This window comes from Athene noctua, chromosome 12 (assembly GCF_965140245.1).
Source record: "Athene noctua chromosome 12, bAthNoc1.hap1.1, whole genome shotgun sequence".
NCBI classification, from domain to species: domain Eukaryota; kingdom Metazoa; phylum Chordata; class Aves; order Strigiformes; family Strigidae; genus Athene; species Athene noctua.
The window spans coordinates 14,363,267-14,390,364 of record NC_134048.1 but is presented as its reverse complement, the minus strand read 5'-3'; the positions used below and the strand labels follow the sequence as shown (position 1 = coordinate 14,390,364).

The window sequence follows — 27,098 nt, the reverse complement described above, 5'->3', positions numbered from 1 at the left end:
GGCGGGGAGGTTTAGGCGCCTCCATGCGCCTTCTGCAGAAGTGTGGCCGCCGCGGTGACCCGTCGGGCCCTGTCCGCGCGCCCGCGCGGGGAGGGGCGTGGCAGCGCGTTGCTGGGCGACGGCGCCCGCCCCGGGTCCGTCACTTCCGGCGCGCGGGATTTACGTCCGGGGCGGTGCGGCGGTTGCGCGGAGACGGCGCCATGGAGGCCGGGGCTGACCGGAAGGTAGGGCCGGGCCCGGCCGGGTCGATACCGACGGCCCTGGGGGAGCCGGCGCGGCCGGTACCGTCCCGGGCCGGCCTCACCTCGCGTCTCCCCGCAGAGGCAGCGGGAGGAGGCGGCGGCGACGTCCGACCTGTCCGGGGAGGAAGATGACGATTATGTGCCCTACGTGCCCGTCAAGCAGCGCAAGCAGCAGATGGTAACGGGGTAACGGGGCCCGGCGCTGCCGGGGGAGGGCTCTGAGCCTCTCTCCCGACGCGGGGCCGCTCACTCCTGCTTCCTTACAGCTGCAGAAGCTGCTGCAGATGCGGCGGAAGGTGGTGTCGGAGGAGGAGCAGCGGGACAGCGGGAGCGAGCAGCGGGGTGACGAGGATGATATCCCCCTGGGGCCGCAGTCCAACATCAGCCTCCTGGACCAGCACCAGCACCTCAAAGAGAAGGCAGAAGGTAGGGGAGCGGCTGGCGGTAGGGCCAGGTGGCTTTCAGTGGGCAATGAAACCTTCTCACTGTTTCCCTGACTCACCCCCCAGCTCGGAAGGAGTCAGCCAAGGAGAAGCAGCTGAAGGAGGAAGAGAAGATCCTGGAGAGCGTGGCAGAAGGCCGAGGTGAGTGGTGGGAGCTCCGTGTCTCAGTTCTGCTTCTAGAGCAGCCTTGTAAATGCTGAGGGATGTTCACAGCCACGGTGGGACAGATCACGATGGGATCCTTCAGTAAGTATGAGGTTAGCTGAGACGTTGCTGTGGCAGGCCCCTAGGCATGGAAGGCTGCAGCATTTGGTGCCTCTGTACCTAGAGGGGCTGTCAGGGGTGCTGCTTTCCCCCTTCCGTCTCCGTGCATGGTCTCCCAAATTTTTATCTAGATATGGAAAGTTTGCACTGACCTCATCAGCTTTGTTCTTGCAGCTTTGATGTCGGTGAAGGAGATGGCAAAGGGCATCACCTACGATGATCCAATTAAAACCAGGTGCGTTTCACAATACAGAGGTTATCTTCCTCATGGCTGAAGAGAACTAGAAGCCCTGCAGCCTTGCAGGAGGAGCTCTGCTCCGTGGCCACTGGCTTCTCTCTTACTCCCCTGCTTGGCTTCTTCCAGCTGTGTGTAAGACTGAAGGCTGTTGAGTCACCCTGGATGTCATTTTATATGTAGTTGAGATTTACTAGAGTATGTTTACATTAAACTTGGAGATCTGAGGTGAATCTTCAGATCTTGGAGGTGATTAAGCTGGAGAAGGAGATGGGGAGGCCACAGAGCCAACGCTGCTTGAGGCAGTGTCAGAGAGATGATTGAGACATGCCCGAAAGATTTTGTTGTTCCATCCACCATCCATAGACTGTTCTTGTCTGTTAGCTTGGGATTTGTTCCTCAGACTTTAAGGAAATGTTTAATGCATGAAACTGGCTTGAATCTGCTCCCATGCTCACACCATGAAGCCCCTTAGGGTTACCTGTTTTCCCTGGGGGGATATCAGAGCCTGACAGGGACTTCCCCTGGGCCTGCATGGGGGCTGCTGGCTCTGGAGCCTCAGCCTCATTCTGCACCACATTTCTCTGTTGCCTTTGCAGCTGGAGAGCACCTCGTTACATCCTGGGCATGTCGGAGGCACGGCACGATCGCGTGCGCAAGAAGTACCACATCCTGGTGGAGGGGGAAGGCATCCCACCCCCCATCAAGAGCTTCAAGGAGATGAAGTTTCCAGCAGGTGGGCCAGGAGAAGAGCCTGGCAGGGCACAGGGCAGTTTTTCTGGGAAACGCATGTCAGTGAGTGAAGCTGTTGACTCTTAACACTTAGTGTTAGTGGGGTCGCAGCTTAAATTCCCAACAATGTTTGTGTCGCCTAGCTGCTGGCCCAAGGGGTGTTTGTCACTGGTGGAAGAGCTGTTGCTGGGACATGAGTGGGAGGAAGAGAGGGAGATGATTTCAGGTTGTGAATGTGTTCCCTTGTTCTCTGACAGCTATCCTGAGGGGCCTGAAGAAAAAAGGAATCCAGCAGCCAACACCCATACAGATCCAAGGCATCCCCACGATGTGAGTGCTCTGTTCCTCTCCCAGAGTGGGGGTGGTTGCTCCCTACAGTGGTGTGAACCAGGTGCTCTTCCCTGGTGACGGGTGCGCCCCATCCCCTTGCTCAGCCCCGGAGGTCTGAGCTGTTCTGTGGTGCTCCTCCTCACCACTGGCCCCATTTCTCTGCCAGCCTCTCGGGAAGGGACATGATTGGCATTGCGTTCACTGGCTCTGGGAAGACCTTGGTGTTCACCCTTCCAGTGATCATGTTCTGCCTGGAGCAGGAGAAGAGGCTGCCGTTTTTCAAGCGAGAGGGACCCTACGGACTCATCATCTGTCCCTCAGTGAGTGTCAGGAGGAAGCTTTGATTCTCAGTGGCAATCCCAGATCCTCCCTGCACGGGGGTGTAAGAATAAGTAAGTTTTGTCTCTGCAGCGGGAGCTGGCCCGGCAGACCCACGGCATCATCGAGTACTACTGTCGCCTGCTGCAGGAGGATGGCCTGCCCCCGCTGCGCTGTGCCCTCTGCATTGGGGGCATGTCTGTTAAGGAGCAGATGGAGACAATCAAACAGTAAGACCTTCTGGGGTGGCTTTGTGGGGCTGGAGCTGTGCTCTGTGTTCTGGCAGGGGACTAAGGAGTGACACCCTGGCCAGTTGGCTTCAGGAGGGTGTGGGGGCAACAGTGATGTGCCAAGCAGGTGCTGCCTTCCCGATGTGTCACTGCGTGGGGCAGGAATCTGAGTGCCTGACCATGGCCACCTCTCATCCCACAGTGGTGTACACATGATGGTGGCAACCCCTGGCCGCCTGATGGACCTGCTGCAGAAGAAGATGGTGAGCCTGGACATCTGCCGCTACCTGGCCTTGGACGAGGCTGACAGGATGATCGATATGGGCTTTGAGGGGGACATTCGTACCATTTTCTCCTACTTCAAGGTACTGAGCTGGCATGGTACGAGCACTCTGAAACTCATTCCCTGCACCTGCCTGGTTGGGTGAAAGCTAAATCCTTATCGACACTGTGTTCCCTGTGCAGGGCCAGCGGCAGACCCTCCTCTTCAGTGCCACGATGCCCAAGAAGATCCAGAACTTTGCTAAGAGTGCCCTGGTGAAGCCCATCACCATTAATGTTGGGCGAGCGGGTGCTGCCAGCCTGGATGTTGTGCAGGTGAAGTAGCTGGGAGCTCGCCTGTGCGGGAGGCCAGCACTGTTCATGAGGGCGCTTGATGCGGCCCTTGTCAGGGAGCTGGGGTTTGTGCCCTCCTTCCCAAGAGATTAAGGGTTACCAAGCAATGACGCTTTCTCTGTTGCGTGCCTGACTCACCTCTGTCCTTGTTCCTAGGAAGTGGAGTATGTGAAAGAGGAGGCCAAGATGGTGTACCTCCTGGAGTGCCTGCAGAAGACCCCCCCGCCTGTGAGTACTGCGCTCTGGCAGTGCGGCTGACGGTGGCGCGGGCGCGGCACAGCCCCGGCGCATGGGTGGGGACATGGCTGCGATGCTGCAGGGCTCTGCTGCGTGTGGGACAAGTGTGTGGGTGAGCTGTGCTCTGCATATGAGCAGGTCCTGGGTCCAGGGCTGCTGTGTGCTCCGCTCAGCAAGAGGGGAATGGGTTTCCCAGGGGTTGTGCTGGTGCCAGCAGTGCCTGTCCACACACACAAAGGCTCTTACATAGTGCCTGTGCTGTGGCAGGTGCTGATCTTTGCAGAGAAAAAGGCGGATGTTGATGCAATCCATGAGTACCTGCTGCTCAAGGGTGTGGAAGCTGTGGCCATCCATGGAGGGAAAGGTCAGTGAGGGCGTCGGGGAGGCCTGAGCTGTGGTGTGGCTCTGTCAAGGTCGTATGTGGCCACAGGAGGTCCCAGTGTGGCAGCAGTGATGGTGTGAGGAAGGGCTGTGGCAGTTTGGGCTGTGTAGGCTCTCTCGCTGGGGGAGCCTTTGCTTGAACGATCCTTGGCTCTGAGGCCATACTAGTTGCTGCAAGATGCAGGACTGGGAGCTCTGCCCATGGTGATCTTTTCTGCTGGGCCTCTGCAGATCAGGAGGAACGGACAAAAGCCATCGAGGCCTTCCGGGATGGGAAGAAGGATGTCCTGGTTGCCACTGATGTTGCCTCCAAGGGCCTGGACTTCCCAGCCATCCAGCACGTCATCAACTACGACATGCCGGAGGAGATTGAGAACTACGGTGGGGACTGGGCCCTGGGGGGCACCAGCGAGGGCCCGGCAGGGTGGGTGCAGGCCAGCAAGGCTCTGCACTTGTCTCTGCAGTGCCTGGGGGCAGGGGTGGTCTGTCATGTTGCACTTGCTCAGGCCTGATCCTGTTCTTTTTCTCCGCAGTTCACCGTATTGGGCGTACAGGCCGTTCGGGCAACACTGGCATTGCCACCACCTTCATCAACAAGGCCTGCGGTGAGAAACAGCTGGGGGCTGCCTGCGGGGGAGCTGTGGCTGTGGGCGGCAGCTGGGAGATGGAGCTGCCTCGGCAAGGGCAGGGGGATCCTGAACGAGCAGGGATGAGTCGTGATGGCTCGTGGAGGGGAAATGGTGGCGTGGGGCTGTGTCCCCCCCAACCTGCTCGGGCTGTGTCTGACCCATGTCTCTGCCCCATATCTTTGCCCCAGATGAGTCGGTGCTGATGGACCTGAAGGCTCTGCTCCTGGAGGCGAAGCAGAAGGTGCCACCTGTGCTCCAGGTGCTGCACTGTGGGGACGAGACCATGCTGGACATCGGAGGTGAGAGACCCCTGGCTCCACAGGGACCTCCTGCCCTGGGCTGCGGACAGGACTTTCCCCCTGCCCCCCAGCTCCCAGGGCAGTTCCCACCCCCCTCGGGGCTGTTGTTGCCTGGCCATGTGGCAATGCTGGCATAGCCCCTCTGCTTCTGGGGTGGGGAGGCCACTCCCCTGGTGTGGCACGGCTCCCCCTGACCTCATCCCTCCCCTTGCAGACGAGCGGGGCTGCGCCTTCTGCGGCGGCCTGGGCCATCGCATCACCGACTGCCCCAAGCTGGAGGCGATGCAGACCAAGCAAGTCAGCAACATCGGCCGCAAGGACTACCTGGCCCACAGCTCTATGGACTTCTAGCCTGGGGAGCACGTTGCCCAGCGCTCCCCCCACCCCACAGGCCTTGGTTCCCTTTCAGTGGGGCATCGCCACAGCTGCCCTCACCTTTCCCAAGCCCAGGGCACCCTGTCCTGTGTTGCTGTGGCCCCTTTTCCAGGCATTTGGCCACTGGGGATGTTGTCAGCTCAGCCTGATGAAGCTCCTGCCTCTGAGGAAACTGTGGAGCTGTGCTGCAACAGCCTGTTACATCAGCGGTGTGTTGGGCAAGCAGGTAGCAGTGCCCAGGGGGAGAAGGCCCCAGGTGGGGCGACTGGTCTGTGGGCAGCTGCCTGCTGTCCCTGCCAGCCCCCTGCAGTGGCATGGCCAGACTCTTACATCGCTCCTCAGCAAAGCCCCTCAATTCCTCCAGGGCCGCATCCCCCTTACCTGATTTTGTGCATCCTCAGTTGGTGGCTGTTCCCGTGTCCCCGAAACACGCTCTGCTGCAGATGGGGTGAGGTGGAGTTTGCTGTGCTCGTGTCGGGCGGTCCCCGCAGTGCTTCCTGTGCTCTGCCTGCACCCGTTCTGCCCCACTGCCCTTCTGCAAGGGGGAGGGCGGACGGACGGACACCTCCTGTGGCCCAGCCTCTGCCCCTCATCCCACACACCAAAAAGGGGAAGTCGCCGAGAGAAGGAAGTCTGCCCCGTGCAGTTGCTTTGGCTGTAGCAGTCACATTTTCTCCGCTGCTCATAGTTCAAGTCCCTCGGTCCTTGCGCTGGCTGCCAGGGCGACTCTGGGCCCATGGAGAGACCGGTTAAGGATGGGATCCTCTATGTGCAGCACTGCAAATTTGGAAAGGTAAAGGGCGGGTTCAGGGCTGGGTACAGGGTTTGCCCTGATCTGTCTTGATGCCAGGCCTGGGGTTGGGCCCTCGGCAGCCTGGCAAGGAGTGGCTGGAGCCAGACCCCTTGGAGCCGCCCCGGGGGGGCTCTGGGCTCCACAGCCCGCAGAGCAGGGCTCTCCCTGCAGCCCAGGGGACTCATCCGTGCAGGCACCTGCTCAAGCTTGCCCCTGTGCGCCGGGTCGCTCTTCTCGCTTGGTCACCATGTGATTCGCCATGGAACAATAAATGGGTATTAATGAGGCGCAGCTCCAGCGTGTGTGTGGGGGAGTGGGGTACCTAGGCAGCACGTGGGAAGCGGCTCTGTGCCCAGCCCTCTGGCAGCCTGGCCCTGGGAGGCCACCACCGTCCGTGGGGCACCCCTCACGGCTCAGCCTGCTGCCCTGGGCCCTCGGGGTGGCCACTCGGTGCTGCAGCCCTCTGGGCACAGTACGGGTGACACGGTGAGAGTCCCCGCAGGGTCAAGCCAGCTCCAGTGAGATGAGTGTTGGTGAAGTAGGTCCCACTGGCGCGCTGGCCTTGCCTCAACAGCATCCCCCCTGCTACAGTGGGGTGGCCGTGCTCCCGCGGAGGGGCTCAGTGGATACGATGGGCTACGATCACGCTCCAAGCTCCCTGCCGAGTAAGAGTCAAGTCCTGGAGCCCAAGTGGGCAGACTCTGGGTGCAACGGGGCCAGTGCCCTGTGTGTAGGAGGCAGGCTGGCAGTGGTGGGTATTTTGGGTGCTTGGCTGCATCAGGGCGGAGGCTCTGCTGCGCTTTTGAGGTATGTGGGTGCACACGCCCCCTCTATCCCATGATGAGCCGGGAAGGTGCTGGTGCCACAGAGACTCCCCAGGGAGGAAGCGGGCTGCGCACTGCAGGGCTTGGCCCTGCTCGGCAGATGTGGGGCTGCCAGCAGGAGCCTCAGCAGCTCAAAATGGCTTTAATTTGCATCGGAGTCTGTCCCGAGAACAGCTCGAGAGCTCAGCTGCGGCAGTGGCAGGCCAGCACTTGCAGCGGGGAACAAAGAGCAGGACCTGGTGCTCAGCGAGCCGGGAGCGAGCATGACTCATTCAGCTTGCTCTGGGCAAGGCCCCCCCTTGACCCAGCTTTGGGACTGCCCTGCCCCACAGCCCCAGGGCTGTGCCCTCCTGCAGCACACAGCAGCTGTGGGCAGGGATCCCCCAAGTCCCCTCCTGGCTCCCACAGCTCTTCCTGAGCACTGCTGGCACCACACGGAGGGCAGTGCTGTGAGAGCACAGCCCGCATCTCTGATGACCCTTTTTTTCCCTGACTGTGCTCTTTCCATGCCCTAGAGGTCCTGGAGGAAGATGCGAGCCCAGCTCTTTGCTGCCAGCCCCTCTGGTGTAGCCCGCATGGAGAAGTTTGATGTGCGGGATGATGGCACGGTGCTGGAGAAGACCTCTCTGCGGCGCTGTGCCCGCCGGGTCATCCGCCTCTCGGACTGTGTCTCCGTGGGCCCTGCAGGCACCGAGAGCTGCCCCAAAGCCACCGCCGCCTTCTACCTCAACACCACAGAGAAGAGCTACGTGCTGGCGGCTGAGCAGCGGGATGAGTGGATTGCCCAGCTCTGCCAGCTGGCCTTCCAGGTACCCTTGGGTCCGGCATAGCTGGGCCCCCTCGTGCTGCTGCTGGCTTGGGTGAGCCAGGGGCTTCGGGGTGTGTGGGCAGGCAGGGGGGCTCGTACTCCCCTAGTCCTGGGGCCGTGCTCACATCCCTCTGTTTCAGGGTGCAAAGGAGACGGCAGAGAGCAGCGCCAGGCCCCAGCCCAGCCCTGCTGTCCCCATGGAGGAGAATTCCCTCTACTCCTCCTGGCAGGACTGTACGTGTAGGGGTGGTGGATAGGGCTAGGGTGGGCTCCGGCTCAGTGCTGCAGTGCTGACCCCCACTTTGCTCCTGTAGTGACTGAATTCCCAGTGCTGGTGGTCTGGACAGATGCAGCCGCCCGCTGCGGCCTGCACGGGCAGTACCTGCTCTCGGCCCTTCCCCAGAGCCTGACGCTGAAGGATGCGCAGTCCCGCCAGCCCCTGCTCACCTGGCCCTACCCCTTCCTCCGCAAATTTGGTCAGGATCAGGTAGGTGCCACCTTCCATCCTTGGGGCTGCTGGCTGTGCAGGGCCAGTGCCAGCCCCTCACCCTGCCCTCTGGCCCCACAGACTGTCTTCTCCTTCGAGGCTGGCCGCCGCAGTGACTCCGGTGAGGGCACCTTCACCTTCAGCACCCCGCGGGCTCCGGAGCTGTCCCGGGCTGTGGCTGCCGCCATCGCCTGCCAGCGGCAGGGCAAAGATCCCCCGGACCCCCGGCTCTTCTGTCCCCTGGACCCCCAGCTCTCTGGACAGGGCCCCGAGCCCCAGCACTGGGGCCCTGGGACTGAGGACGCCCAACCCAGCCCACCCGTGGGGGGGGCACAGCCTGCTTCCCTCCCCCCTGCCAGCCTCCTTCCTTTCCCCCTGCCCGAGCCCGAGGCCACAGGCCCCATCGTCTACGCCTCCATCGCTCGGGGCCAGCAGTCCCTCTTTGCGTCGGGGCAGCCAGGCTCCAGCAAGCCCTGGGCTGCAGAGAAGCTGCCCCCTGAGCATCTCTATGAGAACATCTTCACCGCGGAGCTCGGTCCAGCTGGGGCGGCGGCGGAGGAGGAGGAGGAAGGGCAGTGGGAGCTGGGGTGCCGGCAGGCCCCCGAGGGCCACAGCAACGAGCCAGGCCCCATCTATGACAACCAGACTGCCTTGGCCCAGCTCCCGCGGGGCAGCGCCCAGCCCCCCGAGCAGCCCTGGGGCCGGGGGGGGCAGGAGCCACTGCCGGGGACCTCCGGGAACAAGCCCCCGAGCAACCTTCGGGCCAAGCTGGTGCGGCTGCTCAGCCGGGAGAGCCCAGGCCCCCGGGACTGGGCCTGAGCCTGGGCTGGGTGCGGTTCGGCGGTGCGGTGCAGTGAATAAACAGCCTGGGCCGGACTCGGCTCTGCCGGTGCTGCGGGGGGGGGCGGTCCCGGGGCCGGGGCCGCGGGGGGGCCGGGACCGAGCGGGGGCAGCCCGCGCCTCCCCGCCAGGGGGTGCTGCCGTGCCCGCCCCGGCCGGGGCAGGCGAGCGCGGGGATTGGCCGAGCCGTTCGCTGGCTCCGCCCCCTCTCATTCCTATATAGGGCCGGGCCGGGCGGGGGCGGTGCCCGGGTTCGAGTCCCGCGTCCGCCTGCTCCGCTCCGCCGCCCGCTCGGCCCCGCTCCGCCGGGGGCCCGCCCGGCCGCGGGTGAGTGAGCGCGGAAGGGCCGGGGCGGGCCGCGGCAGGGCTGGGGGGTCCTCCTCTGCTGGGGAGGGGGCGCGGAGGGCACGAGGGGTGCAGGGCTGGGAGGCCTGGGTCTGGGGGAAGGCGGTTGGTCGGGGTCGGGCCCGTGTGGGGCAGGATTGGGCCGAGCCTAGGGCCGGGCTACTGGGCTGTGTGCGACGGGATGGGGAGGGGGCCTGGGGGTCCCGGCGGGTCGGGGTGGGGAACGGGGCCCGGGGGGCAGGGCTGGCGGCTCCTCAGGAGCAAGGGGGGACGCCCAGCCCGTCCCCAGCCCCGCGGGGGGCTGCCCGCCCGCCCTGCCTTCCTGCCTGCGCTCCGGTCCCGGCGCCTCGCTGGGGCTTGCGCGGCTGCCGGGCGCCGGGAATGCCTGACACGCAGCCTTCCCCCGGCCCTCCCGAGCGGGGAGCGGGCTGGTGTCGTCTTACACGCCTTATATAGCCCGCACCGGGCCGGGGAGAGCGGGGGCACGCTGGCCCCCAGCCCTGCCGCCTCCCCGCTGGGAGCCGGCCGCCCCTTGCGAGGGGTGGGGAGGGCCCCGGGACCGCGGAGCTGGCCCTGGCCCCTGCTTGCGGGGGGAGAAAGGTCCTGGGGGGCTTGTGGAGGCCCTTCCAGGTGAGGGGTGGGCGGGAGGCTGGGGCCGTCCCGCCTGCCCGGAGCCTTGGCCGGCTGACAGCTGTCAGCGCTGCCCTGGCAGGCAGGGGAGCGCCGGGATTCCCTCCCCGCCGAAGCCCCGGCTCTGTGCGGAGATGGGCTCGCTCCCAGGTAGCATCTGCTCGGCCGGCTGCCGGAGCGCCAGCCTGGCTGCTCTGCCGGGCGCCTCGGGTGGCATCACGCAGCTCCTGCGCTGCTGCTGCTAATTTACCGTGTTAAAACGCTTCTGGTTCCCATCCTTGCGTACCTGCTGTCACTTCCCCGCAGTCTCAAATGCGCTTGGTGTTCAGCAGTATGTTTCTGGGGTGCTGCAAGGGAGAGCACATCCCAGGTTTGGGAAAGGGAGAGCAGATCCTGCAGGCGCTCCACTGCATGTGGCAGAGGGGCTGTGCCTGGCTCTCTGGCACTCATCAGTGTTAGCCTGGGCCCCTTAGCTCTGACGGTGATGGAGGAGATGCTGAGAGATTTGGGGTGCGTCTCTAACCACAGTGTAGGATGGTCAGGGTGGAGTTACTGTTGGAAATGTGACCTGCCTCATCCTGCCAGGCACTGGGCCCTCTCCTCGCTTGCTCTCCCTGCCTTGTTCCCATGTACCCTAACATTAGGATCGCACCCTCTTCCCTTGCAGAGATGGGCGACATGGAATCCTACAAAGTGATGCTGAATGGGCCGGCGCCCTGGGGCTTCAGGCTGCAGGGAGGGAAGGATTTCAGCATGCCACTGTCCATCTCCAGGGTAAGCAAAGCCAGGACTGGTGACACCCATCCTTCCTCCTGCCTCTGGGGGTGGGAGGCCGTGGCATCTGCATCCAGGTGGCTGAAGCAGAGCTGTACGGGGGATGCAGATGAGCCGGGGCCCTGGGAGTGCTGTGTCCTGCCCTGCCGGGCTCTGCGTAGCCTCTTTGTGCCTTATCAGCTGCAGTCTGGCACGGGGGTGTTCCGGGCAGAGGACTGCAGCAGAGATGTGAAATGCTGCACAGCCTCTGCAGAGTCATTCTGGCTGTTGGGGGGGCAGAGGAGGCCCCTTCCGGAGCATGCCCACCACAGGGGGAGGGGAGCTGCTCTCACCGTCTCTGAGCTGTGGGGCCGGCCTCCTGGTCCACACCATGACGCTGGGCTCAGCGTCCCAGGACCTGGCTCGTGCCCTTCTGCCCTCTCTCCTGCTGCATGGCTTCCAGCTCCACACCTGAGCTGGCTCCTGCTGACACGGGCAGGGAGGGGAGGAAGACTGCACTTCTGCCTGCACTGCTGCCTGCACTGGGACATGGTTCCCTCCGCAAAACCAGCCTGTTTCTCCGACGTGAGTGAGAGATGTTTGCTGCCGGCTGGTTGGGGCAGAGGCACCTGGTGCAAGCCATGCCTGGTGCACTGCTCGCCCAGGCCGGGTCTGGCCCTTAGGCATGTGCGGGTCCCTGTCCCTGGGTGGCCCAGTCCCCTGGGTGGGTGCTGACTGTGGCTCCGGCCACGCAATTGCCTTATAAGCCTTGGAATGCAACTGCATCGTCTGTGATGCTGACGCTTAGGCAGCTGGCGTAGAGGCTGCTTCTCAAAGGACAACTTTGGTTGTGGCACCGAGCACTGCGTGGGGGCCTGCCCCCCGCACGAGACTGGCACCGCGCGCCTGTCCCGGGGTGTGTGGGTCTCGGCAGCACCCCAGCGTGGAGCACAGACCCTGAGGGCACTGTGCAAGGCTGGAGTCACCAGTGCCGCTGCCCCAGGGCCTGCCGATCTCTGCTGAACACGCAGAGATGGCTTCAGCGAGTTTATTCTCTAAAAAATGTTTCTCTTGGCTGCGAGCCAGTGCTTAACAAAGGGTCTGGTCGGATGGAGGAGCCTCCCAAAGCCTGGGGCAGGGGCCTCGTGAAGCAGCGGCCCTGCTGTGTGAGCAGGCCAGCACTGCCCTCAGGGCTTGGGCAATGCTGCTGTCCTGGGCAGGGCAGGCAGGAGCAGCAGCAAGGGCATTCCCGGGGATGTAGCCAGCTTTGGGGGGCTCTCTGGTGAGGCTGGGCTGTGTGGCAGGATGGTGGGCTCTGTCTGATGGGAAGGGGTAACCCTGTGCTACTTTGCACCCCAGAGGCATCCCTAGCCCTAAAGCTCCTGCCTGGAGCATGTTGCTGTCCTTGGCCACGGCTTGTCTTGAGCAGGGGCACTGGCAGGCAGGGCAGGCTGTCCTGCCAGGCCTGGGGCTGCCAGAGTGGGCTGGAATGAGACATCCTGCCCTGGCTTTGGGGGCTGCAGTGGGGTCCTATTCTGTGGATCTGGGGAGCATGGGGAGAGTAGCAGTGGTGTGTGCTTTAGGGCTCAGTTGTGTCCATCACTGTGATGCTACTGGGTGAGTTGTGAGGCTGCTTCAGCTCAGTGGACACACAAAAGAGATGCTGCCCTGGTCCTCTATGCATACGCCTCTTGTGGCAAGGGGCTCTGCTGGGGTCCTGACACCTTGGTTAGGGAGGCTGCAAGACCGTGGTCCTGAGCTGCTTGTTGTGGAGCCAGAGTAAGGGCTGGTGTCTGGGGAGCTGGGTGCTGTGCGGCACATCCTGGTACCTGCCAGCTGGGGAAGAGGAGACACCGTCAGTGCTGCAGGCAGGAAGGCACTGGGAGATGCTGCTTGGGCCCTTGTGCAGGCACCCAACTCATGTCCATGCTGGGTGAAGCTCTGACCAGAGTGCCCAAGCCCTGGACAGGGGTGGTCGGTGGGCACCTCACCGGGTGTGGTGACGGAGGCTCAGGAAACAAAGGCCTGGCTGGGCGGAGAGGGGAGGAAGGAAGCTCTGGTTAGCGGGGCCAGGCGGGAAGCGAGAGGGCTGGGGCTGGCACTGCCAGGGCTCCCAGCTGAGCTGGCACCTGCCGAAGGGGTTTCCTGGCGTGCCAGTGTGGAGGGGGAAGGGGAGAGTGGCGGTGCTGGCCAGGTTGGGTGCGGCTGCGTGACGCAGCCTGCTGTGCTCTCCCCTTCCCAGGCAGCTGTGTGAAAACCTCTCCCAGCTCCCACTCCTGCCTCCAAACCCACGTGGCCGCCCTGTGCCTTCCCCAGCCCTCCAGGGCAGCAAGCCAGGACTTGCAGCAATTGTGGCCAGGAGCTGGTCGGCTCCACTTGCCGCCCAGGGCACTCTCCTGTGCCAGGCAGAAGGAGCAGTGGCATGGGTGCACCAGAGCGGGTAACCCTGTCCCGACAGGGATGGCAGTGGGATGCATGTGGAGCTGGGCCACGGCCAGCCCGGGTGTGGGATTTGCCCTCACGGGGAGGGCCAGTGTTGGTGCGGGGAAGGGGAGTGTGGCTTTGGGGCGAGCCGGGCCCTGTGCATGGGCAAGGAGGAGCTGGGACTCGGCGGCAGGGATTTTTCAACCCTCTGACGGCGCTGGGAATCTGGCTCGCTCCTTTTATGTTCATGTCGAACAGGACTTGAGGAAATACTTGGTCCGGGTCCAAGCGCCTCAAGTTCTTCCTTGCTGGAGGAGCAGGAATGGCTGCAGCCTGCCCACGTCTGTCTGTCTGTGTGTCTGTCTGTCAGTGCCTGGGAGCTGCGTGTGACGCTCAGGGCCCTGCTCTCATTTGGCTGTGCATCCCCGGCGGGAGGGGAGGGCAACCTCTGCTTCTTGGCATCGGGCTGATGTAGATCCATGCCGTAGAGCCGTGCTGGGGACAAGGTGCATCCCCAGCACTGTGGCCGGGCAGGGGAACCTGTGGCCGTGCTCCCGGCTGCCCCGACGGGGTGAGGTCTGGGGGAGCAGCATGGGTGGGGGCGGGTGTTTCCCTGCCCTTCGGGGGGCTCCCGCTCCACTGCTGGGATGAGGTAACGTCTGTGCGTTGCCGGCACCAGGACGGGAGCACGGGTGGCTGGGGGGAGTGCCCGGGGGCTGCCTCCCCTGCCCCGCTTCTCACCCCAGGCGAAGGGCTGGACATGCCTGTGGTTTGCAGCGAGACGTGGGCTGCCTGACGAGCCCTGACTCACTGCTCTCCCTTCCTGCCCCAGGACTGCTGGGACGGCTCCGAGGGGCGTCCAGGCCTCCTGCCAAGGCTGAGCCAGCACCGCCTCCGCCGTGTTCAGCGTCATGGGGACGGGGCCCCGGGGTGCTGGTGTGGCCTTCAGCCATGCCAGAGGGCAGGGGCTGGGCAGCGCCCTGGGGCAGTGAAGGGGGAGAAGAGGCTGCTGTGGGCTAATGCACTTTGAAATGGGTGATCTGGGGGTCCCTATCTCCCCCTGGGTCAGGTCTGTATGGTGTCCTGGGCTGGGCTGGGCCTTGCTTGAGGGAGCTCGGGCCCCAGCAGACCCCTGCTCTCATGAGGACGTGGGTATCCCTTTGCTCCTGCGTTGCTGCTCGGCCGGCCTGGCTCTCCCTGACTGTGTCTGTCCTGCAGCTGACGCCGGGCGGGAAGGCAGCCCAGGCTGGCGTGGGAGTGGGCGACTGGGTACTGTACATCGACGGGGAGAGTACCAGCTCCATGACACACATCGAGGCCCAGAACAGGATCCGTGCCTGTGGGGACAGGCTCTGCCTCACCCTGAGCAGGTAGGATTTGTGGGTCCTGCAAACTTGGGGTCCTGGTGTGGTGGGAGCAGATCCAGGCCCTCTGCCCAGTGCCATCTCCTGGCATCACCATTTCCCAGCATCACTGCTGCTTGCTCAGAGGCTGGCAGCCTCTGGCTGGGTTCAGGGGCTCTGCTTGCCTGGATGAGGCTTAAGCCTCGCTGCTGGCCCTCACCTGTGAGCCACGGGGCAGTGCCAGCTGGCCGTGGCTCCCCTCAGGTGGGTGCTGCATCCCTGGGGTACCAGCACCCTGGCAGTGACTGGGCCGGTTCCAGCATCTGCCCAACTGTCTCCTCTCTTGCAGAGCCCAGAACCACCTGGGGAAGACGCAGAAGGTACGTGTTGCTCCTTGCGCTGCAGTGGCAGCTCAGCATTGTCTCAGGGGAGGGGAATCTCTGAGTGTATATGGACAAATGGACTTTGCTTCTGGGGGGCCGGGGTGTGTTTGGAGGGCTGGAAGACTCCCTGCTGGAGGAGCATCTCTGACCCCTGGCAGCACAGGGATTTGGAGGGAGCAGGATCTGCCCAGCAGGCACCCGGGCCCTGGCTGCTGCCTGTCTGTGCCCCCGCTGGTGCTGGGTGCAGGCAGGGATGCAGAGGGGCCATCACAGGGGATGAGGCCAGGCAGCCACAGCATAGCCTTGGGGCCCCTTGTTTGCTAATGCTGGGGTGTGCCCTGGCACAGGGAGGCAGGGTGGGGGCCGGTGACCGGCGGCTCCTGGATGGAAGCCACCTGCATGTGTTTGACATCGTGGGGCAATTGTGATTGGCATGTGTGCATGTGCTGCCCCGCTGCAGGGAGCAGTGAGCGTCCGGGGCACTTACTAATACTCCAATGACCCTCAGGCTGGGCTTGTGACCTGCTGTCGCTGGGCTGGGTGCCCTGCGGAGAGAGGATCCAGCCTGGCAGACCCTGGTACCTGAGGTGCACGTGCTGTCCAGCTTTCCTACCTGGCTGCCTGCTGCGTTGCCTGGCCCGGGGCTACCCCTTGCATGCTGCTTGACGTGTGAGCCCATGTCTGTGTGTTTTGTCTTGCTCAGGACTCACTCCCCTGCTCTGAACCCCTGAAATATAACTTCGCTCCCAGCACCGCCCTCAACAAAACAGCTCGGCCCTTCGGGGCCGGCTCGCCTCCGAACCCACGGCCCGGGCTGGTGACGAAACCCGTGACGTACACGCCCCTGGCGCCCACCTGCACCCCCCAGCACAATGGGTACGTTGCTGTTTGTCCTGCTCCCTGAGGATCGGGGGGAGCCCGCTGCCTGGCCCTGCTGCGCCTTGCATGCCAGGCACCCATGGGTGGGAGTGGGCGACAGTGCCCATGCTGGGGTGCCCTGATGGCTGGCGCTGAGGTGGCACAACAGGACTGTTGCGTGTGGGGACACATAGCCACGCACATGCTGGTCCCTCACTTAGGGACGTGTCAGCCTGTGGGGAATCCTGCAGGGCACAGCACGGCAATTGCAGCAGAACACTTGCTGGCGTCTGTGGCAGCAGGGAGGTGGCGGCTGCGTGGTGGCCACCAGCCAGCGCTTGCCTGGGGATGTCCTGCTGATCCCTTAGCTGCCAGTATGGGCTGAGCAAAGTGAAGCCCTTGAGGCCTGGGCAGTGCCGTCCTCACCCTGCTGGCAGGGAAGAAGCTCCCACCTCTGCAGGCTGCCCACCCGGCTGCTGTGTGTCCGGCAGCTGCCAGTCCCTGACCCTCCTGCCGAGAGCTGCCGTGGTGCCCTGAAACTGGGCAATGGGGGTGTGTGTCCCTGGCTGCCCTGGGCACCCAGGCCTGTTCTGGGGGGCTGAGGGAGGCACGGTCTGCTGCATCAGTGTCTGCCCCTGTGTCCCAGTGTGCTCCCAGCCCTGGGTGAGCTGAATCTCAGGGGTAGGGTGACTGGTGCAGTCCATAAGTGAGCTCTGGAAACTTCTTGGGTGCTGCGGGTCTAATTTCACCTTCCTTTTTCTTTCTTTCTCTCCTCCCTTTCTCTTTCCCTCTCCCTTACAGGTGCTGAGCCTTGACAAGTCAGTAAGCCTTCTGCCTGCTCTTTCTATCCTCCCTGCATGCCTCTTCCCTGCTAGTGCCCCATTCTCTGGGGCAGGGACAACCCCGGGGACAGGCAGCACATACTGCTCTGCCCATGTGGGTGGGTCGCCCCTGGCAGCAAACTGTCCCTGGCCTGAAGGGCGAGCATTACCTGTCTCTGCCAGCTGCTGGGGCCCTGCAGTGTCCTTGCACGTGATCCCTTCCCTGCTCCCCAAGATGTGACTTGGCTGGGCAAGAGCTGCCGTGCTGTGCTGGGCACCTGGGCTCTCATCCAACTCCCCTGCCAGTGATTTTTTGACCTTAGCTTATTCTTGTCCTGTCCTTTTTCCTCCAGGCCCTTTGGGCCAGTCTCAGACTGCCAGGAATGGTGGTCAGTCCCTAATGGGCCCTTCCTCCACTGAGGAGGAGTAGGGGGTCTGGGGAGTAAGGCAGCGTGTGGCGTCTCATGTACTGGTGTGCTGTGGTTCTATGCTGGGGGAGGTTTGTAGTAGCCCCCGGGAGGTGATGTTGTGGGGATCTGTCAGATTTGACAGATGACTGTCACTCACAGGCAGCTCTCACAGCCACTGGAGCCCCCCAGCACCCCCACGTGTGACCCTGTGAAGCTGCGGCTGATAGAGGATGCTGAGGACTGGCAGCCCCGCACCGGGACCTCCCAGTCCCGCTCCTTCCGCAAACTGGCCCAGCTGATGGGCACAGATGGCCGTAAGTTCCTGCAGGACCCAGGGCTGGCTGCCTGCCCAGGGGTGCCCAGCTTTGCTGGCACAACTGGAGTCAGATAAAGGCCGTGGTGCATCGTGGCACTGGAGTGTTGGTGTTGGCCCTGTGTGGCCCCTCTGGGGGGGCTGAGGCAGTGGGAGCTGCTCAGGGCTGTGCATGGGCTCCTGGTGGTGATGCTGGTCTGGGGCCGTGCTCTGCCCCAGGGCTGGGCAGGGACGTGAGTTGGGGCAGGAGGGCAGCAGGAGGAGAGGTTGGTTTTCCTGCCTTTCTCTTCCTGCTGTCCCCGGGCCTTGGTTGCCACAGACTGACTGTGTCTCCTCCGTTCTCTCCTGCTGCGCTCAGTGGAGGATCAGGAGGATGAGCTTGTTAAAAAGCCCAGGTAAGGGGAGCGAGTGCCAGGGCGGCAGCAGGAGCCACGAGGGTGCCCACCTGGGGCTCAGCGCACCCAGCTGGTTTGCACTCACTGCTTGCAGTGACACTGGTGAAGCTCTTTGCCTGTTGTTTCTTCTCTTCTCTCCTCCTGTTCCCCCTCTGTCCTCTCCTCCTCCCCAGAGCCGAGCTGTTGGCAGAGCCCACCCTGTGCTCGCCCCGTGATGGGCACCGCCAGCGCTCCGCCACTGCTCTGACCATCACCTCGGGAGGGTCCTGCCCTGGCACCTGCCTGCCAGACAAGCTGTCCTTGTGCTGGGTGTGCTGGGCAGGACCCGCTGGGCACTGCTGGCACGGAACTCGGGAGGCTGAGCTGCACCGTTGCTTCTTGAGCAAATGGGCTCTGGAGGAGGCTGGTGGCACTGGGAACACCTTGCTGGGGGTGTCAGGAGGTGCTGGGCAGCACCTGGACGTGGGGCACGATGTCCTGTGAGCCTGGCGTGGAGCGGCTGGGCAGAGCTGGGTGGGTGTCACTGGCTTTTCTGGGGGACTGGGGATTGGCCACGAGGCTGGTCTGGAGTGAATGCTGCCGGCTTCTCCATGGGGTTGCGGATAACCGAGGTGTCCCGGACATAGTGGGTGGCACTGCCAACACCTTGCTGGGGGTGTTGGGAGGTGCTGGCCAGTGCCTGGACCTGGGGCACGATGTCCCACGGGGATGCAGGGTGGCTGCAAGGCTGGTCTGGAGTGAAGGCTGCTGGCATCTCTGTGGGGCTGGAGCCTCTGTGGGGCTGGGGGTGCATACGGGAGGGGTGCACTGAGCCATGGCTCATCCACTGACTGTTGTGCCGCCGTTTTTTTCGATGCCACAGGGATACCCATGGGTCTGGCTGGGGCACAGGGGTGCAGCGGTGAGTGCCAGGGTCTGCTGAGGGGGTCGGTGTGTCTGAGGGCACCTTTGGGAGTGCTGCCCAGTGCTGCAGTGCTGGGTCCATGTCTGGTGCCAGCTGAGTACCTGCCCTCTGTCCCTCGCAGGCAGCTCTCACAGCCACTGGAGCCCCCCAGCACCCCCGTGTGTGACCCCGGGAAGTTGCGTATGATAGAGAATGCTGAGGACTGGCAGCCCTGCACCGGGACCTCCCAGTCCCGCTCCTTCCTCAAACTGGCCCGTCTGATGGGCACAGACAGCAGTAAGTTCCTGCAGCATCAGCACTGGCTGCCTGCCTGGGGGTGCCCAGCTTTGCCAGAGTAGCCAGAACCCAACAGAGGCCTAGGGGGCACTGGAGGCTTGATTTTGGCCCCGTGTGGCCCCTCCGGGCAGGCTGAGCTGTCGCTGTCGGGAGCTGCCCAGGGCTGTGCGTGGGCTGGGGACATGGGGGGGTACGTAGCGGTGCTGTTGGGCTGGGGCCCTGCTCTGCCCCACGGCTGCGCCGGAGTCTGTGTCTGAGGTGTTGGGGTGGGAATTCAGTGGGAGAAGAAGTCGGTTTTCCTCCTTTCCCTTCCCTTCCTACTGTCCCTGGGCCTTGGTTGCTGCAGACTGACTGTGTCTCCTCCATTCTCTCCTGCTGTGCTCAGTGGAGGATCAGGAGGATGAGCTTGTTAAAAAGCCCAGGTAAGGGGAGTGTGTGCCAGGGCGGCAGCAGGAGCCACGAGGGTGCCCACCTGGGGCTCAGCCTGTCCGACTGGTTCACCCTCACGCTTGCTGCTTGCAGTGAGACCAGGGAAGCTTTGTCCTGTCACTGTTGCTGTTTCTTCTCTTCTCCCCTCCTCCTCCATCCTCTCCCCAGAACCGAGTTGTTGGCAGAGCTGCAGAGCCCACCCTGTGCTTGCCGTGTGATGGGCACCGCCAGTGCTCAGCCACTGCTCTGACCATCACCTCGGGAGGGTCCCTGCCAGGAAGGTTGTCCCCAGTCGGGGTGACCCCACACTGAGCTGTCCCTGTGCTGGCTGTGTGGCAGGACCTGCTGGGCACTGCTGGCGCTGAGCTGAGGAGGCCAAACTGCAGCATGGTGTCCCGGACACTGGGTAGGGGCAGCTGGTGGCACTGCCAACACCTTGCTGGGGGTGTTGGGAGGTGCTGGCCAGTGCCTAGACCTGGGGTGTGATGTCCTGTGGGGCTGCTGGGCTGGTCTGGAGTGAAGGCTGCCGACATCTTTGTGGGGCTCTGGGGCTGGGGGTGCATACAGGAGGAATGCACTGAGTCATGGTTCAGTCACTGACGTGTGCTGCTGTTTTTTCTGGTGCCACAGGGATGTCCATGAGTCTGACTGGGGCACAGGGGTGCAGCGGTGAGTGCCAGGGTCTGCTGAGGGGGTAGTGTGTGCAAGTGCTCCTTTGTGAGCACTGCCCAGTGCTGCAGTGCTGTGTCCATGCGTGGTGCCAGCTGAGTGCCTGCCCTCTGTCCCTCGCAGGCAGCTCTCACAGCCACTGGAGCCCCCCAGCACCCCCGTGTGTGACCCTGGGAAGTTGCGGCTGATAGAGGATGCTGAGGACTGGCAGCCCCGCACTGGGACCTCCCAGTCCCGCTCCTTCCGCAAACTGGCCCGTCTGACAGGCACAGATGGCCGTAAGTTCCTGCAGGGCCCACTGCTGCCTGGGAGTGCCAGACTTCTCTGGAGTAGCCAGTGCCCGGCAGAGGCTGTGGGGCGATGTGGCACCAGGAGCTTGATTTTGGCCCCAAGTTGACCCTTCAGGGTGGCTGAGGCAGTGGTTGCTGCCCGGGGCTGTGCATGGGCTCGTGGTGGTGCCGCTGGGCTGGGGCCGTGCTCTGCCCCGGGGCTGGGCAGGGCTGTGTGTTGGGGCAGGAGGGTGGTGGGAGGAGAGGTCGGGTTCTGCCTTTCCTTTTCGTCTCCTTCCCTTCTGCTGTCCCTGGGCCTCGATCACCGCAGATTGACTTAGTCTCCTCCTTTCTCTCCTGCTGCTCTCAGTGGAGGATCGTGAGGATGAGCATACAAAAAAGCCCAGGTAAGGGGGGTGTGTACCAGGGAGGCAGCAGGAGCTGTACACAGGGCTGCATGTCCTGGGCAGGACTCTGGGCACAGCTGGCACTGAGCTGCACCATGGCTGCTTCGACAAATGGGTCCTGGAGGAGGCTGGAGGCATTGGCAAAACCTGGTTGTGGGTTTTGGGAGGTTCTGGGCAGTGCCTGGTCCTTGGGTGTAAGGACATGTGAGTCTGGTGGGGGCTGCAGGGTGGCTGGGCAGAGCTGGGTGAGTGTTGCTGGCTTTTCTGTGGGCCTGAGGATGCACTGAGGTGTCCTGGACACAATGGGTAGGGACAGTTGATGGTGCTGCCAACACCTTGCTGGGGGTGTTGGGAGGTGCTGGCCAGTGCCCGGACCTGGGGCACGATGTCCTGTGAGGCAGCTGCAAGGCTGGTCTGGAGTGAAGGTTGCTGGCATCTCTGTGGGGCTGGGGGTACATATGGGAGGGGTGCACTGAGCCATGGCTCATCCACTGACTGTTGTGCCGCCGTTTTTTCCAATGCCACAGGGATGTCCATGGGTCTGACTGGGGCACAGGGGTGCAGCGGTGAGTGCCAGGGTCTGCTGAGGGGGTTGGTGTGTGCAAGTGCTCCTTTGTGAGCACTGCCCAGTGCTGCAGTGCTGTGTCCATGCGTGGTGCCAGCTGAGTGCCTGCCCTCTGTCCCTCGCAGGCAGCTCTCACAGCCACTGGAGCCCCCCAGCACCCCCGTGTGTGACCCTGGGAAGTTGCGGCTGATAGAGGATGCTGAGGACTGGCAGCCCCGCACTGGGACCTCCCAGTCCCGCTCCTTCCGCAAACTGGCCCGTCTGACAGGCACAGATGGCCGTAAGTTCCTGCAGGGCCCACTGCTGCCTGGGAGTGCCAGACTTCTCTGGAGTAGCCAGTGCCCGGCAGAGGCTGTGGGGCGATGTGGCACCGGGAGCTTGATTTTGGCCCCAAGTTGACCCTTCAGGGTGGCTGAGGCAGTGGTTGCTGCCCGGGGCTGTGCATGGGCTCGTGGTGGTGCTGCTGGGCTGGGGCCGTGCTCTGCCCCGGGGCTGGGCAGGGCTGTGTGTTGGGGCAGGAGGGTGGTGGGAGGAGAGGTCGGTTTTCCTGCCTTTCCCTTCCCTTCCCTTCCCTTTCCTTCCTGCTGTCCCGGGTTGCCACAGACTGATTCAGTCTCCTCCTTTCTCTCCTGCTGCTACTCAGTGGAGGATCTTGATGATGTTTTTGTTAAAAAGCCCAGGTAAGGGGAGTGTGCACCAGGGCAGCAGGAGGAGCCACGGGGCTGCATGTCCCGGGCAGGACCCGCCGGGCAGTGCTGGCACTGAGCTGGGGATGTTGAGCTGCACCGTGCTGTCCCGGACTCAGCCGGTCGGGGGTGGCTGGGTGGCACAGGCAGAACATTGCTGGGGGTGTTGTGAAGTGTGGGCAGCGCCTGAACCCTGGGACACAACGTCCCTTGGGGCTGCAGCAGTCAGACAGCTGGGCAAGTGTCACTGGCTTCTCCCTGCATGGGGGCAGGGAAGGGAGCCAGGGCTGGGGGTGCTGCACATCCCCTCCCTGTTTTTGCCTTCACCTCTCCACAACACCTTTTGCCCTGGTGCTGTGACTGTTGGGTCCTAGCTCTGCCCAGTTTGCTCTGTCACAAATAAATGCTCCTGATTTTGTAGCCATCTCCTTCTTGTCTTTGCCCTGCAGAAGCACAGAGCCATTGGCTCTCCCTCTGTCCCTGTCCCCTTTCTCCGATGGGCCATGTCTCCCTGGCCCCAGATTTCCCTGCCTGCTCTCAAGCTCAGTGCTGGCAGCCTGCCGGGTTGGGGGGTATTACAGGCCTTGCCCCTCCCAGGAGCAGCCTGGCCCTGCCTAGCTGGCAGGGGTGGATGGCAGAACCCTGCCTGTCCCCAACTCTGCCAGAGCTGGACCCCGGGGCTCCCCATGGTGGGTCAGGTCCAAACCCCTCTGCACCCTCATGCGTCTGGGGACAACCATCATGTGTGAGCGGGCAGCTGGGGTCTGTGTGGTCCCCGGTCAGTCTGGAGCAGCCCAGAGCTGGGTGTGGGAACACAGCAGGCCTGTACTCCCTGCTGCTTCCCAGACCACCACGGTGGATGCCAGAGACCCCGAGGGTGCTGTGTCTTTGCAGGGCTAAAGGTGCTTGGCTTGGTACCCCATCACCAAACCAGCTACCAGCTGGGCACGGGGGCTTGGCTGGCTCCTGCCTGCTTGTTGGGGTGGGGGTGCCCGTGCCTGCACTCACAGGCCCATTGGGCAGTGTGGGTGAGCAGGGCAGGCTGGATTAACTGCTTGTTCTGTAGCCAGGTCTCTGTGCTGGACCCGTCCCCAGGAGCAGCGATGAAGACCGAGCCGGGCATGGGTGAGCAAAATGTTTCCTCTGGGCTTGGGGGGAGAGGGATGGGGGTGCTGGGGGTTGCTGCTTGTCCAGCCACAGGTGCTGGGGGGGGGGCTACTGAGGGATCAGGGGCACTGTCCTGGAGACTTGTGTGTGTGTGTAGCCCCCAGGACCCCCACCACCACCCCTGGCCCTGCCAGCCGCCCACCCTGGGCTGTGGACCCCTCGTTTGCCGAGCGCTACGCCCCGGACAAGACGAGCACGGTGGTGAGCAAGCACAGCCAGCCGGCCACGCCAACCCCCATGCAGAACCGCAGCTCCATCGTGCAGGCGGCCCAGCAAGCCCCCGAAGGGCCTGGCCGCACGCCCCTCTGCTACAAGTGCAACAAGGTCATCAGGTGAGCCCTGGCCACCACTGCCACCACGCCAGTGTCCTGGGCCCTGGTGTGGCTGACGTGGCTTTGTCGTGCCACAGGGGACGTTACCTGGTGGCGCTGGGACATTATTACCACCCCGAGGAGTTCACCTGCTGCCAGTGCAGGAAGGTTCTGGATGAGGGTGGCTTCTTTGAGGAGAAAGGCTCCATCTTCTGCCCCAAGTGCTACGACACGCGCTACGCTCCCAACTGCGCCAAGTGCAAGAAGAAGATCACTGGGGTGAGTGTCACTCAGCCTGCCCCACACCTTCTGTCCTTGCTCCCTGCTCACCTACGGGTGCCTGGCTCTTTCCTATCCCATCCCATGGGACCCCTTGTCCCTTCCTGCCTTGGGTGGTGCTCCCTCGTAGCGCAGGGTGTCCTGCCCCTGGCTGACAGTAGTTCCCCTCCAGGAGGTCATGCACGCACTGAAGATGACCTGGCACGTGCAGTGCTTCACGTGCGCTGCCTGCAAAACTCCCATCCGCAACCGTGCCTTCTACATGGAGGAGGGACAGCCCTACTGCGAGAGAGGTAGGACCTGGGGACCCCATGTGTCACCCCACATGGCCCTGGGGTACCGGGCACCACCATCGGGGCTCAGCACCTGCCCACAGGGATGGGGGGGTGAGCTGTCCTGCACTGCAGGATTCCCCCTGCACCATGGGGAACACGGGGACACCCCTCCCACAGCCCTGAGCCCTCTATCCCAGGTGGGTAGTGCCATCACTCCCGTGTTGCCATGGCAATGACAGAGGATGTACATCAAAGGCGAGTGCTGCATCCTGGGAGATGAGGTTTGTAACCTCCTCCCTGCGGCCCGTTGGTGGCCAGAGCCACCCTGCATGGCACCGGCATCTGGCCCAGGTGTCTCGGGTATCGTCCCCCCGGGGCTGGTGGTGAGTCGTCCTCAGGCTGTGCCTGTGGGACCCCTCCCGTGCCGCAGCCCTGCTGCCCTGGGACAAGGGGCTGTGGTGCAGGGGAATGCTGACCTGGGCTCTGCCTCTCCTCGTAGACTACGAGAAGATGTTTGGCACCAAGTGCCGTGGCTGTGACTTCAAGATCGACGCTGGGGACCGGTTCCTGGAGGCGCTGGGCTTCAGCTGGCATGACACTTGCTTCGTCTGTGCGGTGAGCCACGTGTCTCTCTCCCCGGCTGCTGGTGGGGCCGGGGCTCTCCCTGGCAGTCATGCCCTGTGTGGGGTACACCAGCAGCGTGGGGTCCTTCCTGCCGCGAGGTTTTCCCCGCTTGGCTCTGTGCTGGTGGCTTGGGACCCTGCTCTGAGCTCCCTGCTCCTTGGCATCTGTGTGACACCAGTGCTGAGCCCTGGGGCTGGCTCAGCCCCTCTGACCTGACCTCCTGTGCTCTCCTCCCCAGATCTGCCAGACCAACCTGGAAGGGAAGACGTTCTACTCCAAGAAGGACAAGCCGCTCTGCAAGAGCCACGCTTTCTCCCACGTGTGAGGGGCCGGAGTTCAGCTGCGCCCACGCGTGTCCCTGGCCCTGCATGTTCCTCTCCCCCCTCCCCGCCCCCGCTGCCCCCAGGGAGCCAGGCTGGGCCCTCACCCCTTCCCCTCGCTCCTGCCTCTTTCCTGGCAGCTCCTGGCCTGGCTCCAGCCGGAGGCAGGGCTGGACCCAGAGTCCCTTAGAGCTGGGTGGCCTCTTCTGTGCCCCCTGACTGGCCCTAGGAGCCCCAGGAAGGGGACGCTGCATGGATCTCCTGTCCGCGAGCCACGCAGCGTGGTGGCCGTGGCTGTGCCGAGGCTGGAGTCAGGGAGGGTCCGGCTCAGCCGGGCTGCTCCCTTGCTCGGCTGGGGCCCAGCTGCCTGGCAGCTCAGCGCCAGGGCAGGGATGCTCCTAGCACATCCCTGAGGTGGTGAGGACCAGCCCCCTGCCACTCTCTCCCCCACCTTCCCTGCTGTGTGCTTAGTGTGTGGGGCTGGAGACCCGGCCCTGCTCCCCTGCGGGGGCCCTGGCTGTGGTAGCCCCCCCCAGCTGCCCTGCAAACTGCTGCGGTGGCTTCCTACCCTGGCTGCATGCCGGCGAGGGTGGTCTGTGCCTCGTGTCCCCCCCACCCAGCTGGAGCCCAGCCGTGCCGGGGAGCAGAGCAGCGTGCCAAGCCCGCCCCAGCCATGGGCTGGCAGTGTGGGCTGGTGGTCGGCCAGCCGGCGGGCTCCCGCGAGGCTCGGGCATAGCTTCCTACCAAAGAGCGCTCTGCCACCGCTGTCCTGGGCCTGTAAATGCCTCTCCCAAACCCACACTCTCCGGCTGGGCTGCTGCTGATGTAGCCATGGTGCTTTTAGTGCCTTTAATAAACACTTCTCTGCAAGTGCCGGCTGTCTCGAGGCCTGCGGTTTCTCCGAGCGAGGTGTGGCTGGCTGGGAAGGTCACGGTCAGCCTTCACCCTGCTCCCCTCTGGGGCCTGACTCAGCTCCTTCCAGCTTCCCGGGGAGAATCTTCACCTCGAATTTCTCCTCCTCTGCCTGCGTCAGCCTGGGCTGGACTCCTCATGTCACCTGGCTCGTCCCTCTCTTCGTAGCAGGCAGGACTGCTAACGGAGGTGGTAATTAATCTGGGGGGCAAAGAAGCTGCAGCAAGGGGAAATGGGTGTCAGACCCTGCAGGGGGTCCCTGCTGTGCCTTGGCCCCAGATCCTGCGCAGGGGACAAGAAGTCACAGGGCACGCGTGGGCCACGTGCACCAGCGCTGGGCGCGCTCCAGCGTAGAGCAGCCAAGTGTTCGCTCATGCGATGCAGCTGCTGTCCCGAAGGATGGGTGCGAGGCTGCGCCGGCACCTCCGGCTGGAACGGGCTCAGGGGCAGCGGGTGTGGGGAAGAGCCGCTCCTCCTGCTCTGCTTTGGCAGCTGGAACGGTCATTAATAATTGCAGCTCTTACCATGATGAGCAATCATAAGGAAAATTGTCTTGCTAATCTGCTGGAAGGTTCTGCTGGGGGCAGGAGCTGGCTGCGGGAAGCCAAATGCCTCCCAGCATCACCTAGAGCGGGCCTGCAGCTGCAGTGCCACATCTCCCCAGTGCCACATCTCCCTGGTGCAAAACCCCATCAAAAACAGGGAGGGGAAAGTGGGAATGATGGAGGCAGGGTGGGGCTGGGCTGGGCACTCATGAGGGCTGGGGCACATGCAGGCGGTGGGACGGTCACATGGAGAAGCAGCAGGACACAGCTGCGAAAAGGGACAGAAACAGCCGGTGCCTGCCTGGGATGGGGTAAGTGCCAGAGTGTGAGTCCCAGCTGCGCTGCCAAGGTCAGGGGAAGCGCAGGGGAAGGTGAAGTGACCGCGGCCCCACGTGAGCAGTGACGGAGCCAGCCCTGGCTCAGCCAGGACAGGAACCCGTGAGCGGGGAGGGCAGGGAAGGGGCAGGGGCAGGCAGCCGTGCGGGACGGAGCCTGCTGGTGTAGCACGGCCTGGGAACAGGTTGTGCCAGCTCAGCCCCAGGTTACCCGGCCTTGGAGCAGGGCCAGAGGAGAGCTGTGGTGCCATGCGTCTCCCTTGTGCTGCTGCAAGGCCTGCACCCACTGGAGGCTCAGCCCCTCTGGTTGGTGCCCTGTTGCCTCTGGTCCCTACTGATGACGCTTCTTGCAACCCACGGTGCCTCCA

At 63.7% G+C, this 27,098-nt stretch overlaps 3 protein-coding genes across 6 annotated transcripts; all 3 read left to right on the top strand.

Moving 5' to 3' along the window:
* The first annotated feature begins 152 nt into the window (after positions 1-152).
* Positions 153-6,058, top strand: DDX41 (DEAD-box helicase 41). The gene is made up of 17 exons (XM_074916142.1): positions 153-224; positions 322-420; positions 509-668; positions 752-826; positions 1,124-1,184; positions 1,784-1,920; positions 2,174-2,246; positions 2,413-2,566; positions 2,658-2,794; positions 2,997-3,159; positions 3,260-3,391; positions 3,566-3,637; positions 3,914-4,010; positions 4,259-4,408; positions 4,561-4,632; positions 4,845-4,955; positions 5,170-6,058. The coding sequence occupies exons 1-17, from the start codon at positions 201-203 to the stop codon at positions 5,304-5,306; spliced, it is 1,854 nt and encodes a 617-aa protein (XP_074772243.1). The 5' UTR covers positions 153-200; the 3' UTR covers positions 5,307-6,058.
* Positions 6,009-9,108, top strand: DOK3 (docking protein 3). The gene is made up of 5 exons (XM_074916144.1): positions 6,009-6,123; positions 7,463-7,756; positions 7,896-7,989; positions 8,070-8,242; positions 8,324-9,108. The coding sequence occupies exons 1-5, from the start codon at positions 6,067-6,069 to the stop codon at positions 9,059-9,061; spliced, it is 1,356 nt and encodes a 451-aa protein (XP_074772245.1). The 5' UTR covers positions 6,009-6,066; the 3' UTR covers positions 9,062-9,108.
* Positions 9,109-9,318: 210 nt separating this feature from the next.
* Positions 9,319-25,800, top strand: PDLIM7 (PDZ and LIM domain 7). 4 transcript variants are annotated; one of them, XM_074915797.1, is made up of 22 exons: positions 9,319-9,409; positions 10,725-10,831; positions 14,453-14,604; positions 14,927-14,957; positions 16,620-16,636; positions 17,209-17,363; positions 17,721-17,757; positions 18,620-18,658; positions 18,783-18,937; positions 19,323-19,359; positions 19,997-20,035; positions 20,159-20,313; positions 20,675-20,711; positions 21,239-21,277; positions 21,402-21,556; positions 21,920-21,956; positions 23,029-23,087; positions 23,227-23,461; positions 23,539-23,719; positions 23,892-24,012; positions 24,494-24,609; positions 24,857-25,800. In XM_074915797.1, the coding sequence occupies exons 2-22, from the start codon at positions 10,727-10,729 to the stop codon at positions 24,941-24,943; spliced, it is 1,989 nt and encodes a 662-aa protein (XP_074771898.1). In that variant the 5' UTR covers positions 9,319-9,409; positions 10,725-10,726; the 3' UTR covers positions 24,944-25,800. The 4 variants fall into 4 exon arrangements, with proteins under 4 accessions (XP_074771898.1, XP_074771900.1, XP_074771902.1 ...); XM_074915798.1 differs by lacking the exons at positions 9,319-9,409; positions 10,725-10,831; positions 14,453-14,604; ... (2 more) ...; positions 17,209-17,363; positions 17,721-17,757 and adding an exon at positions 18,017-18,270 and having other exon boundaries at positions 18,620-18,937; XM_074915799.1 differs by lacking the exons at positions 16,620-16,636; positions 17,209-17,363; positions 17,721-17,757; ... (7 more) ...; positions 21,402-21,556; positions 21,920-21,956 and adding an exon at positions 15,664-15,836.
* Positions 25,801-27,098: the final 1,298 nt, after the last annotated feature.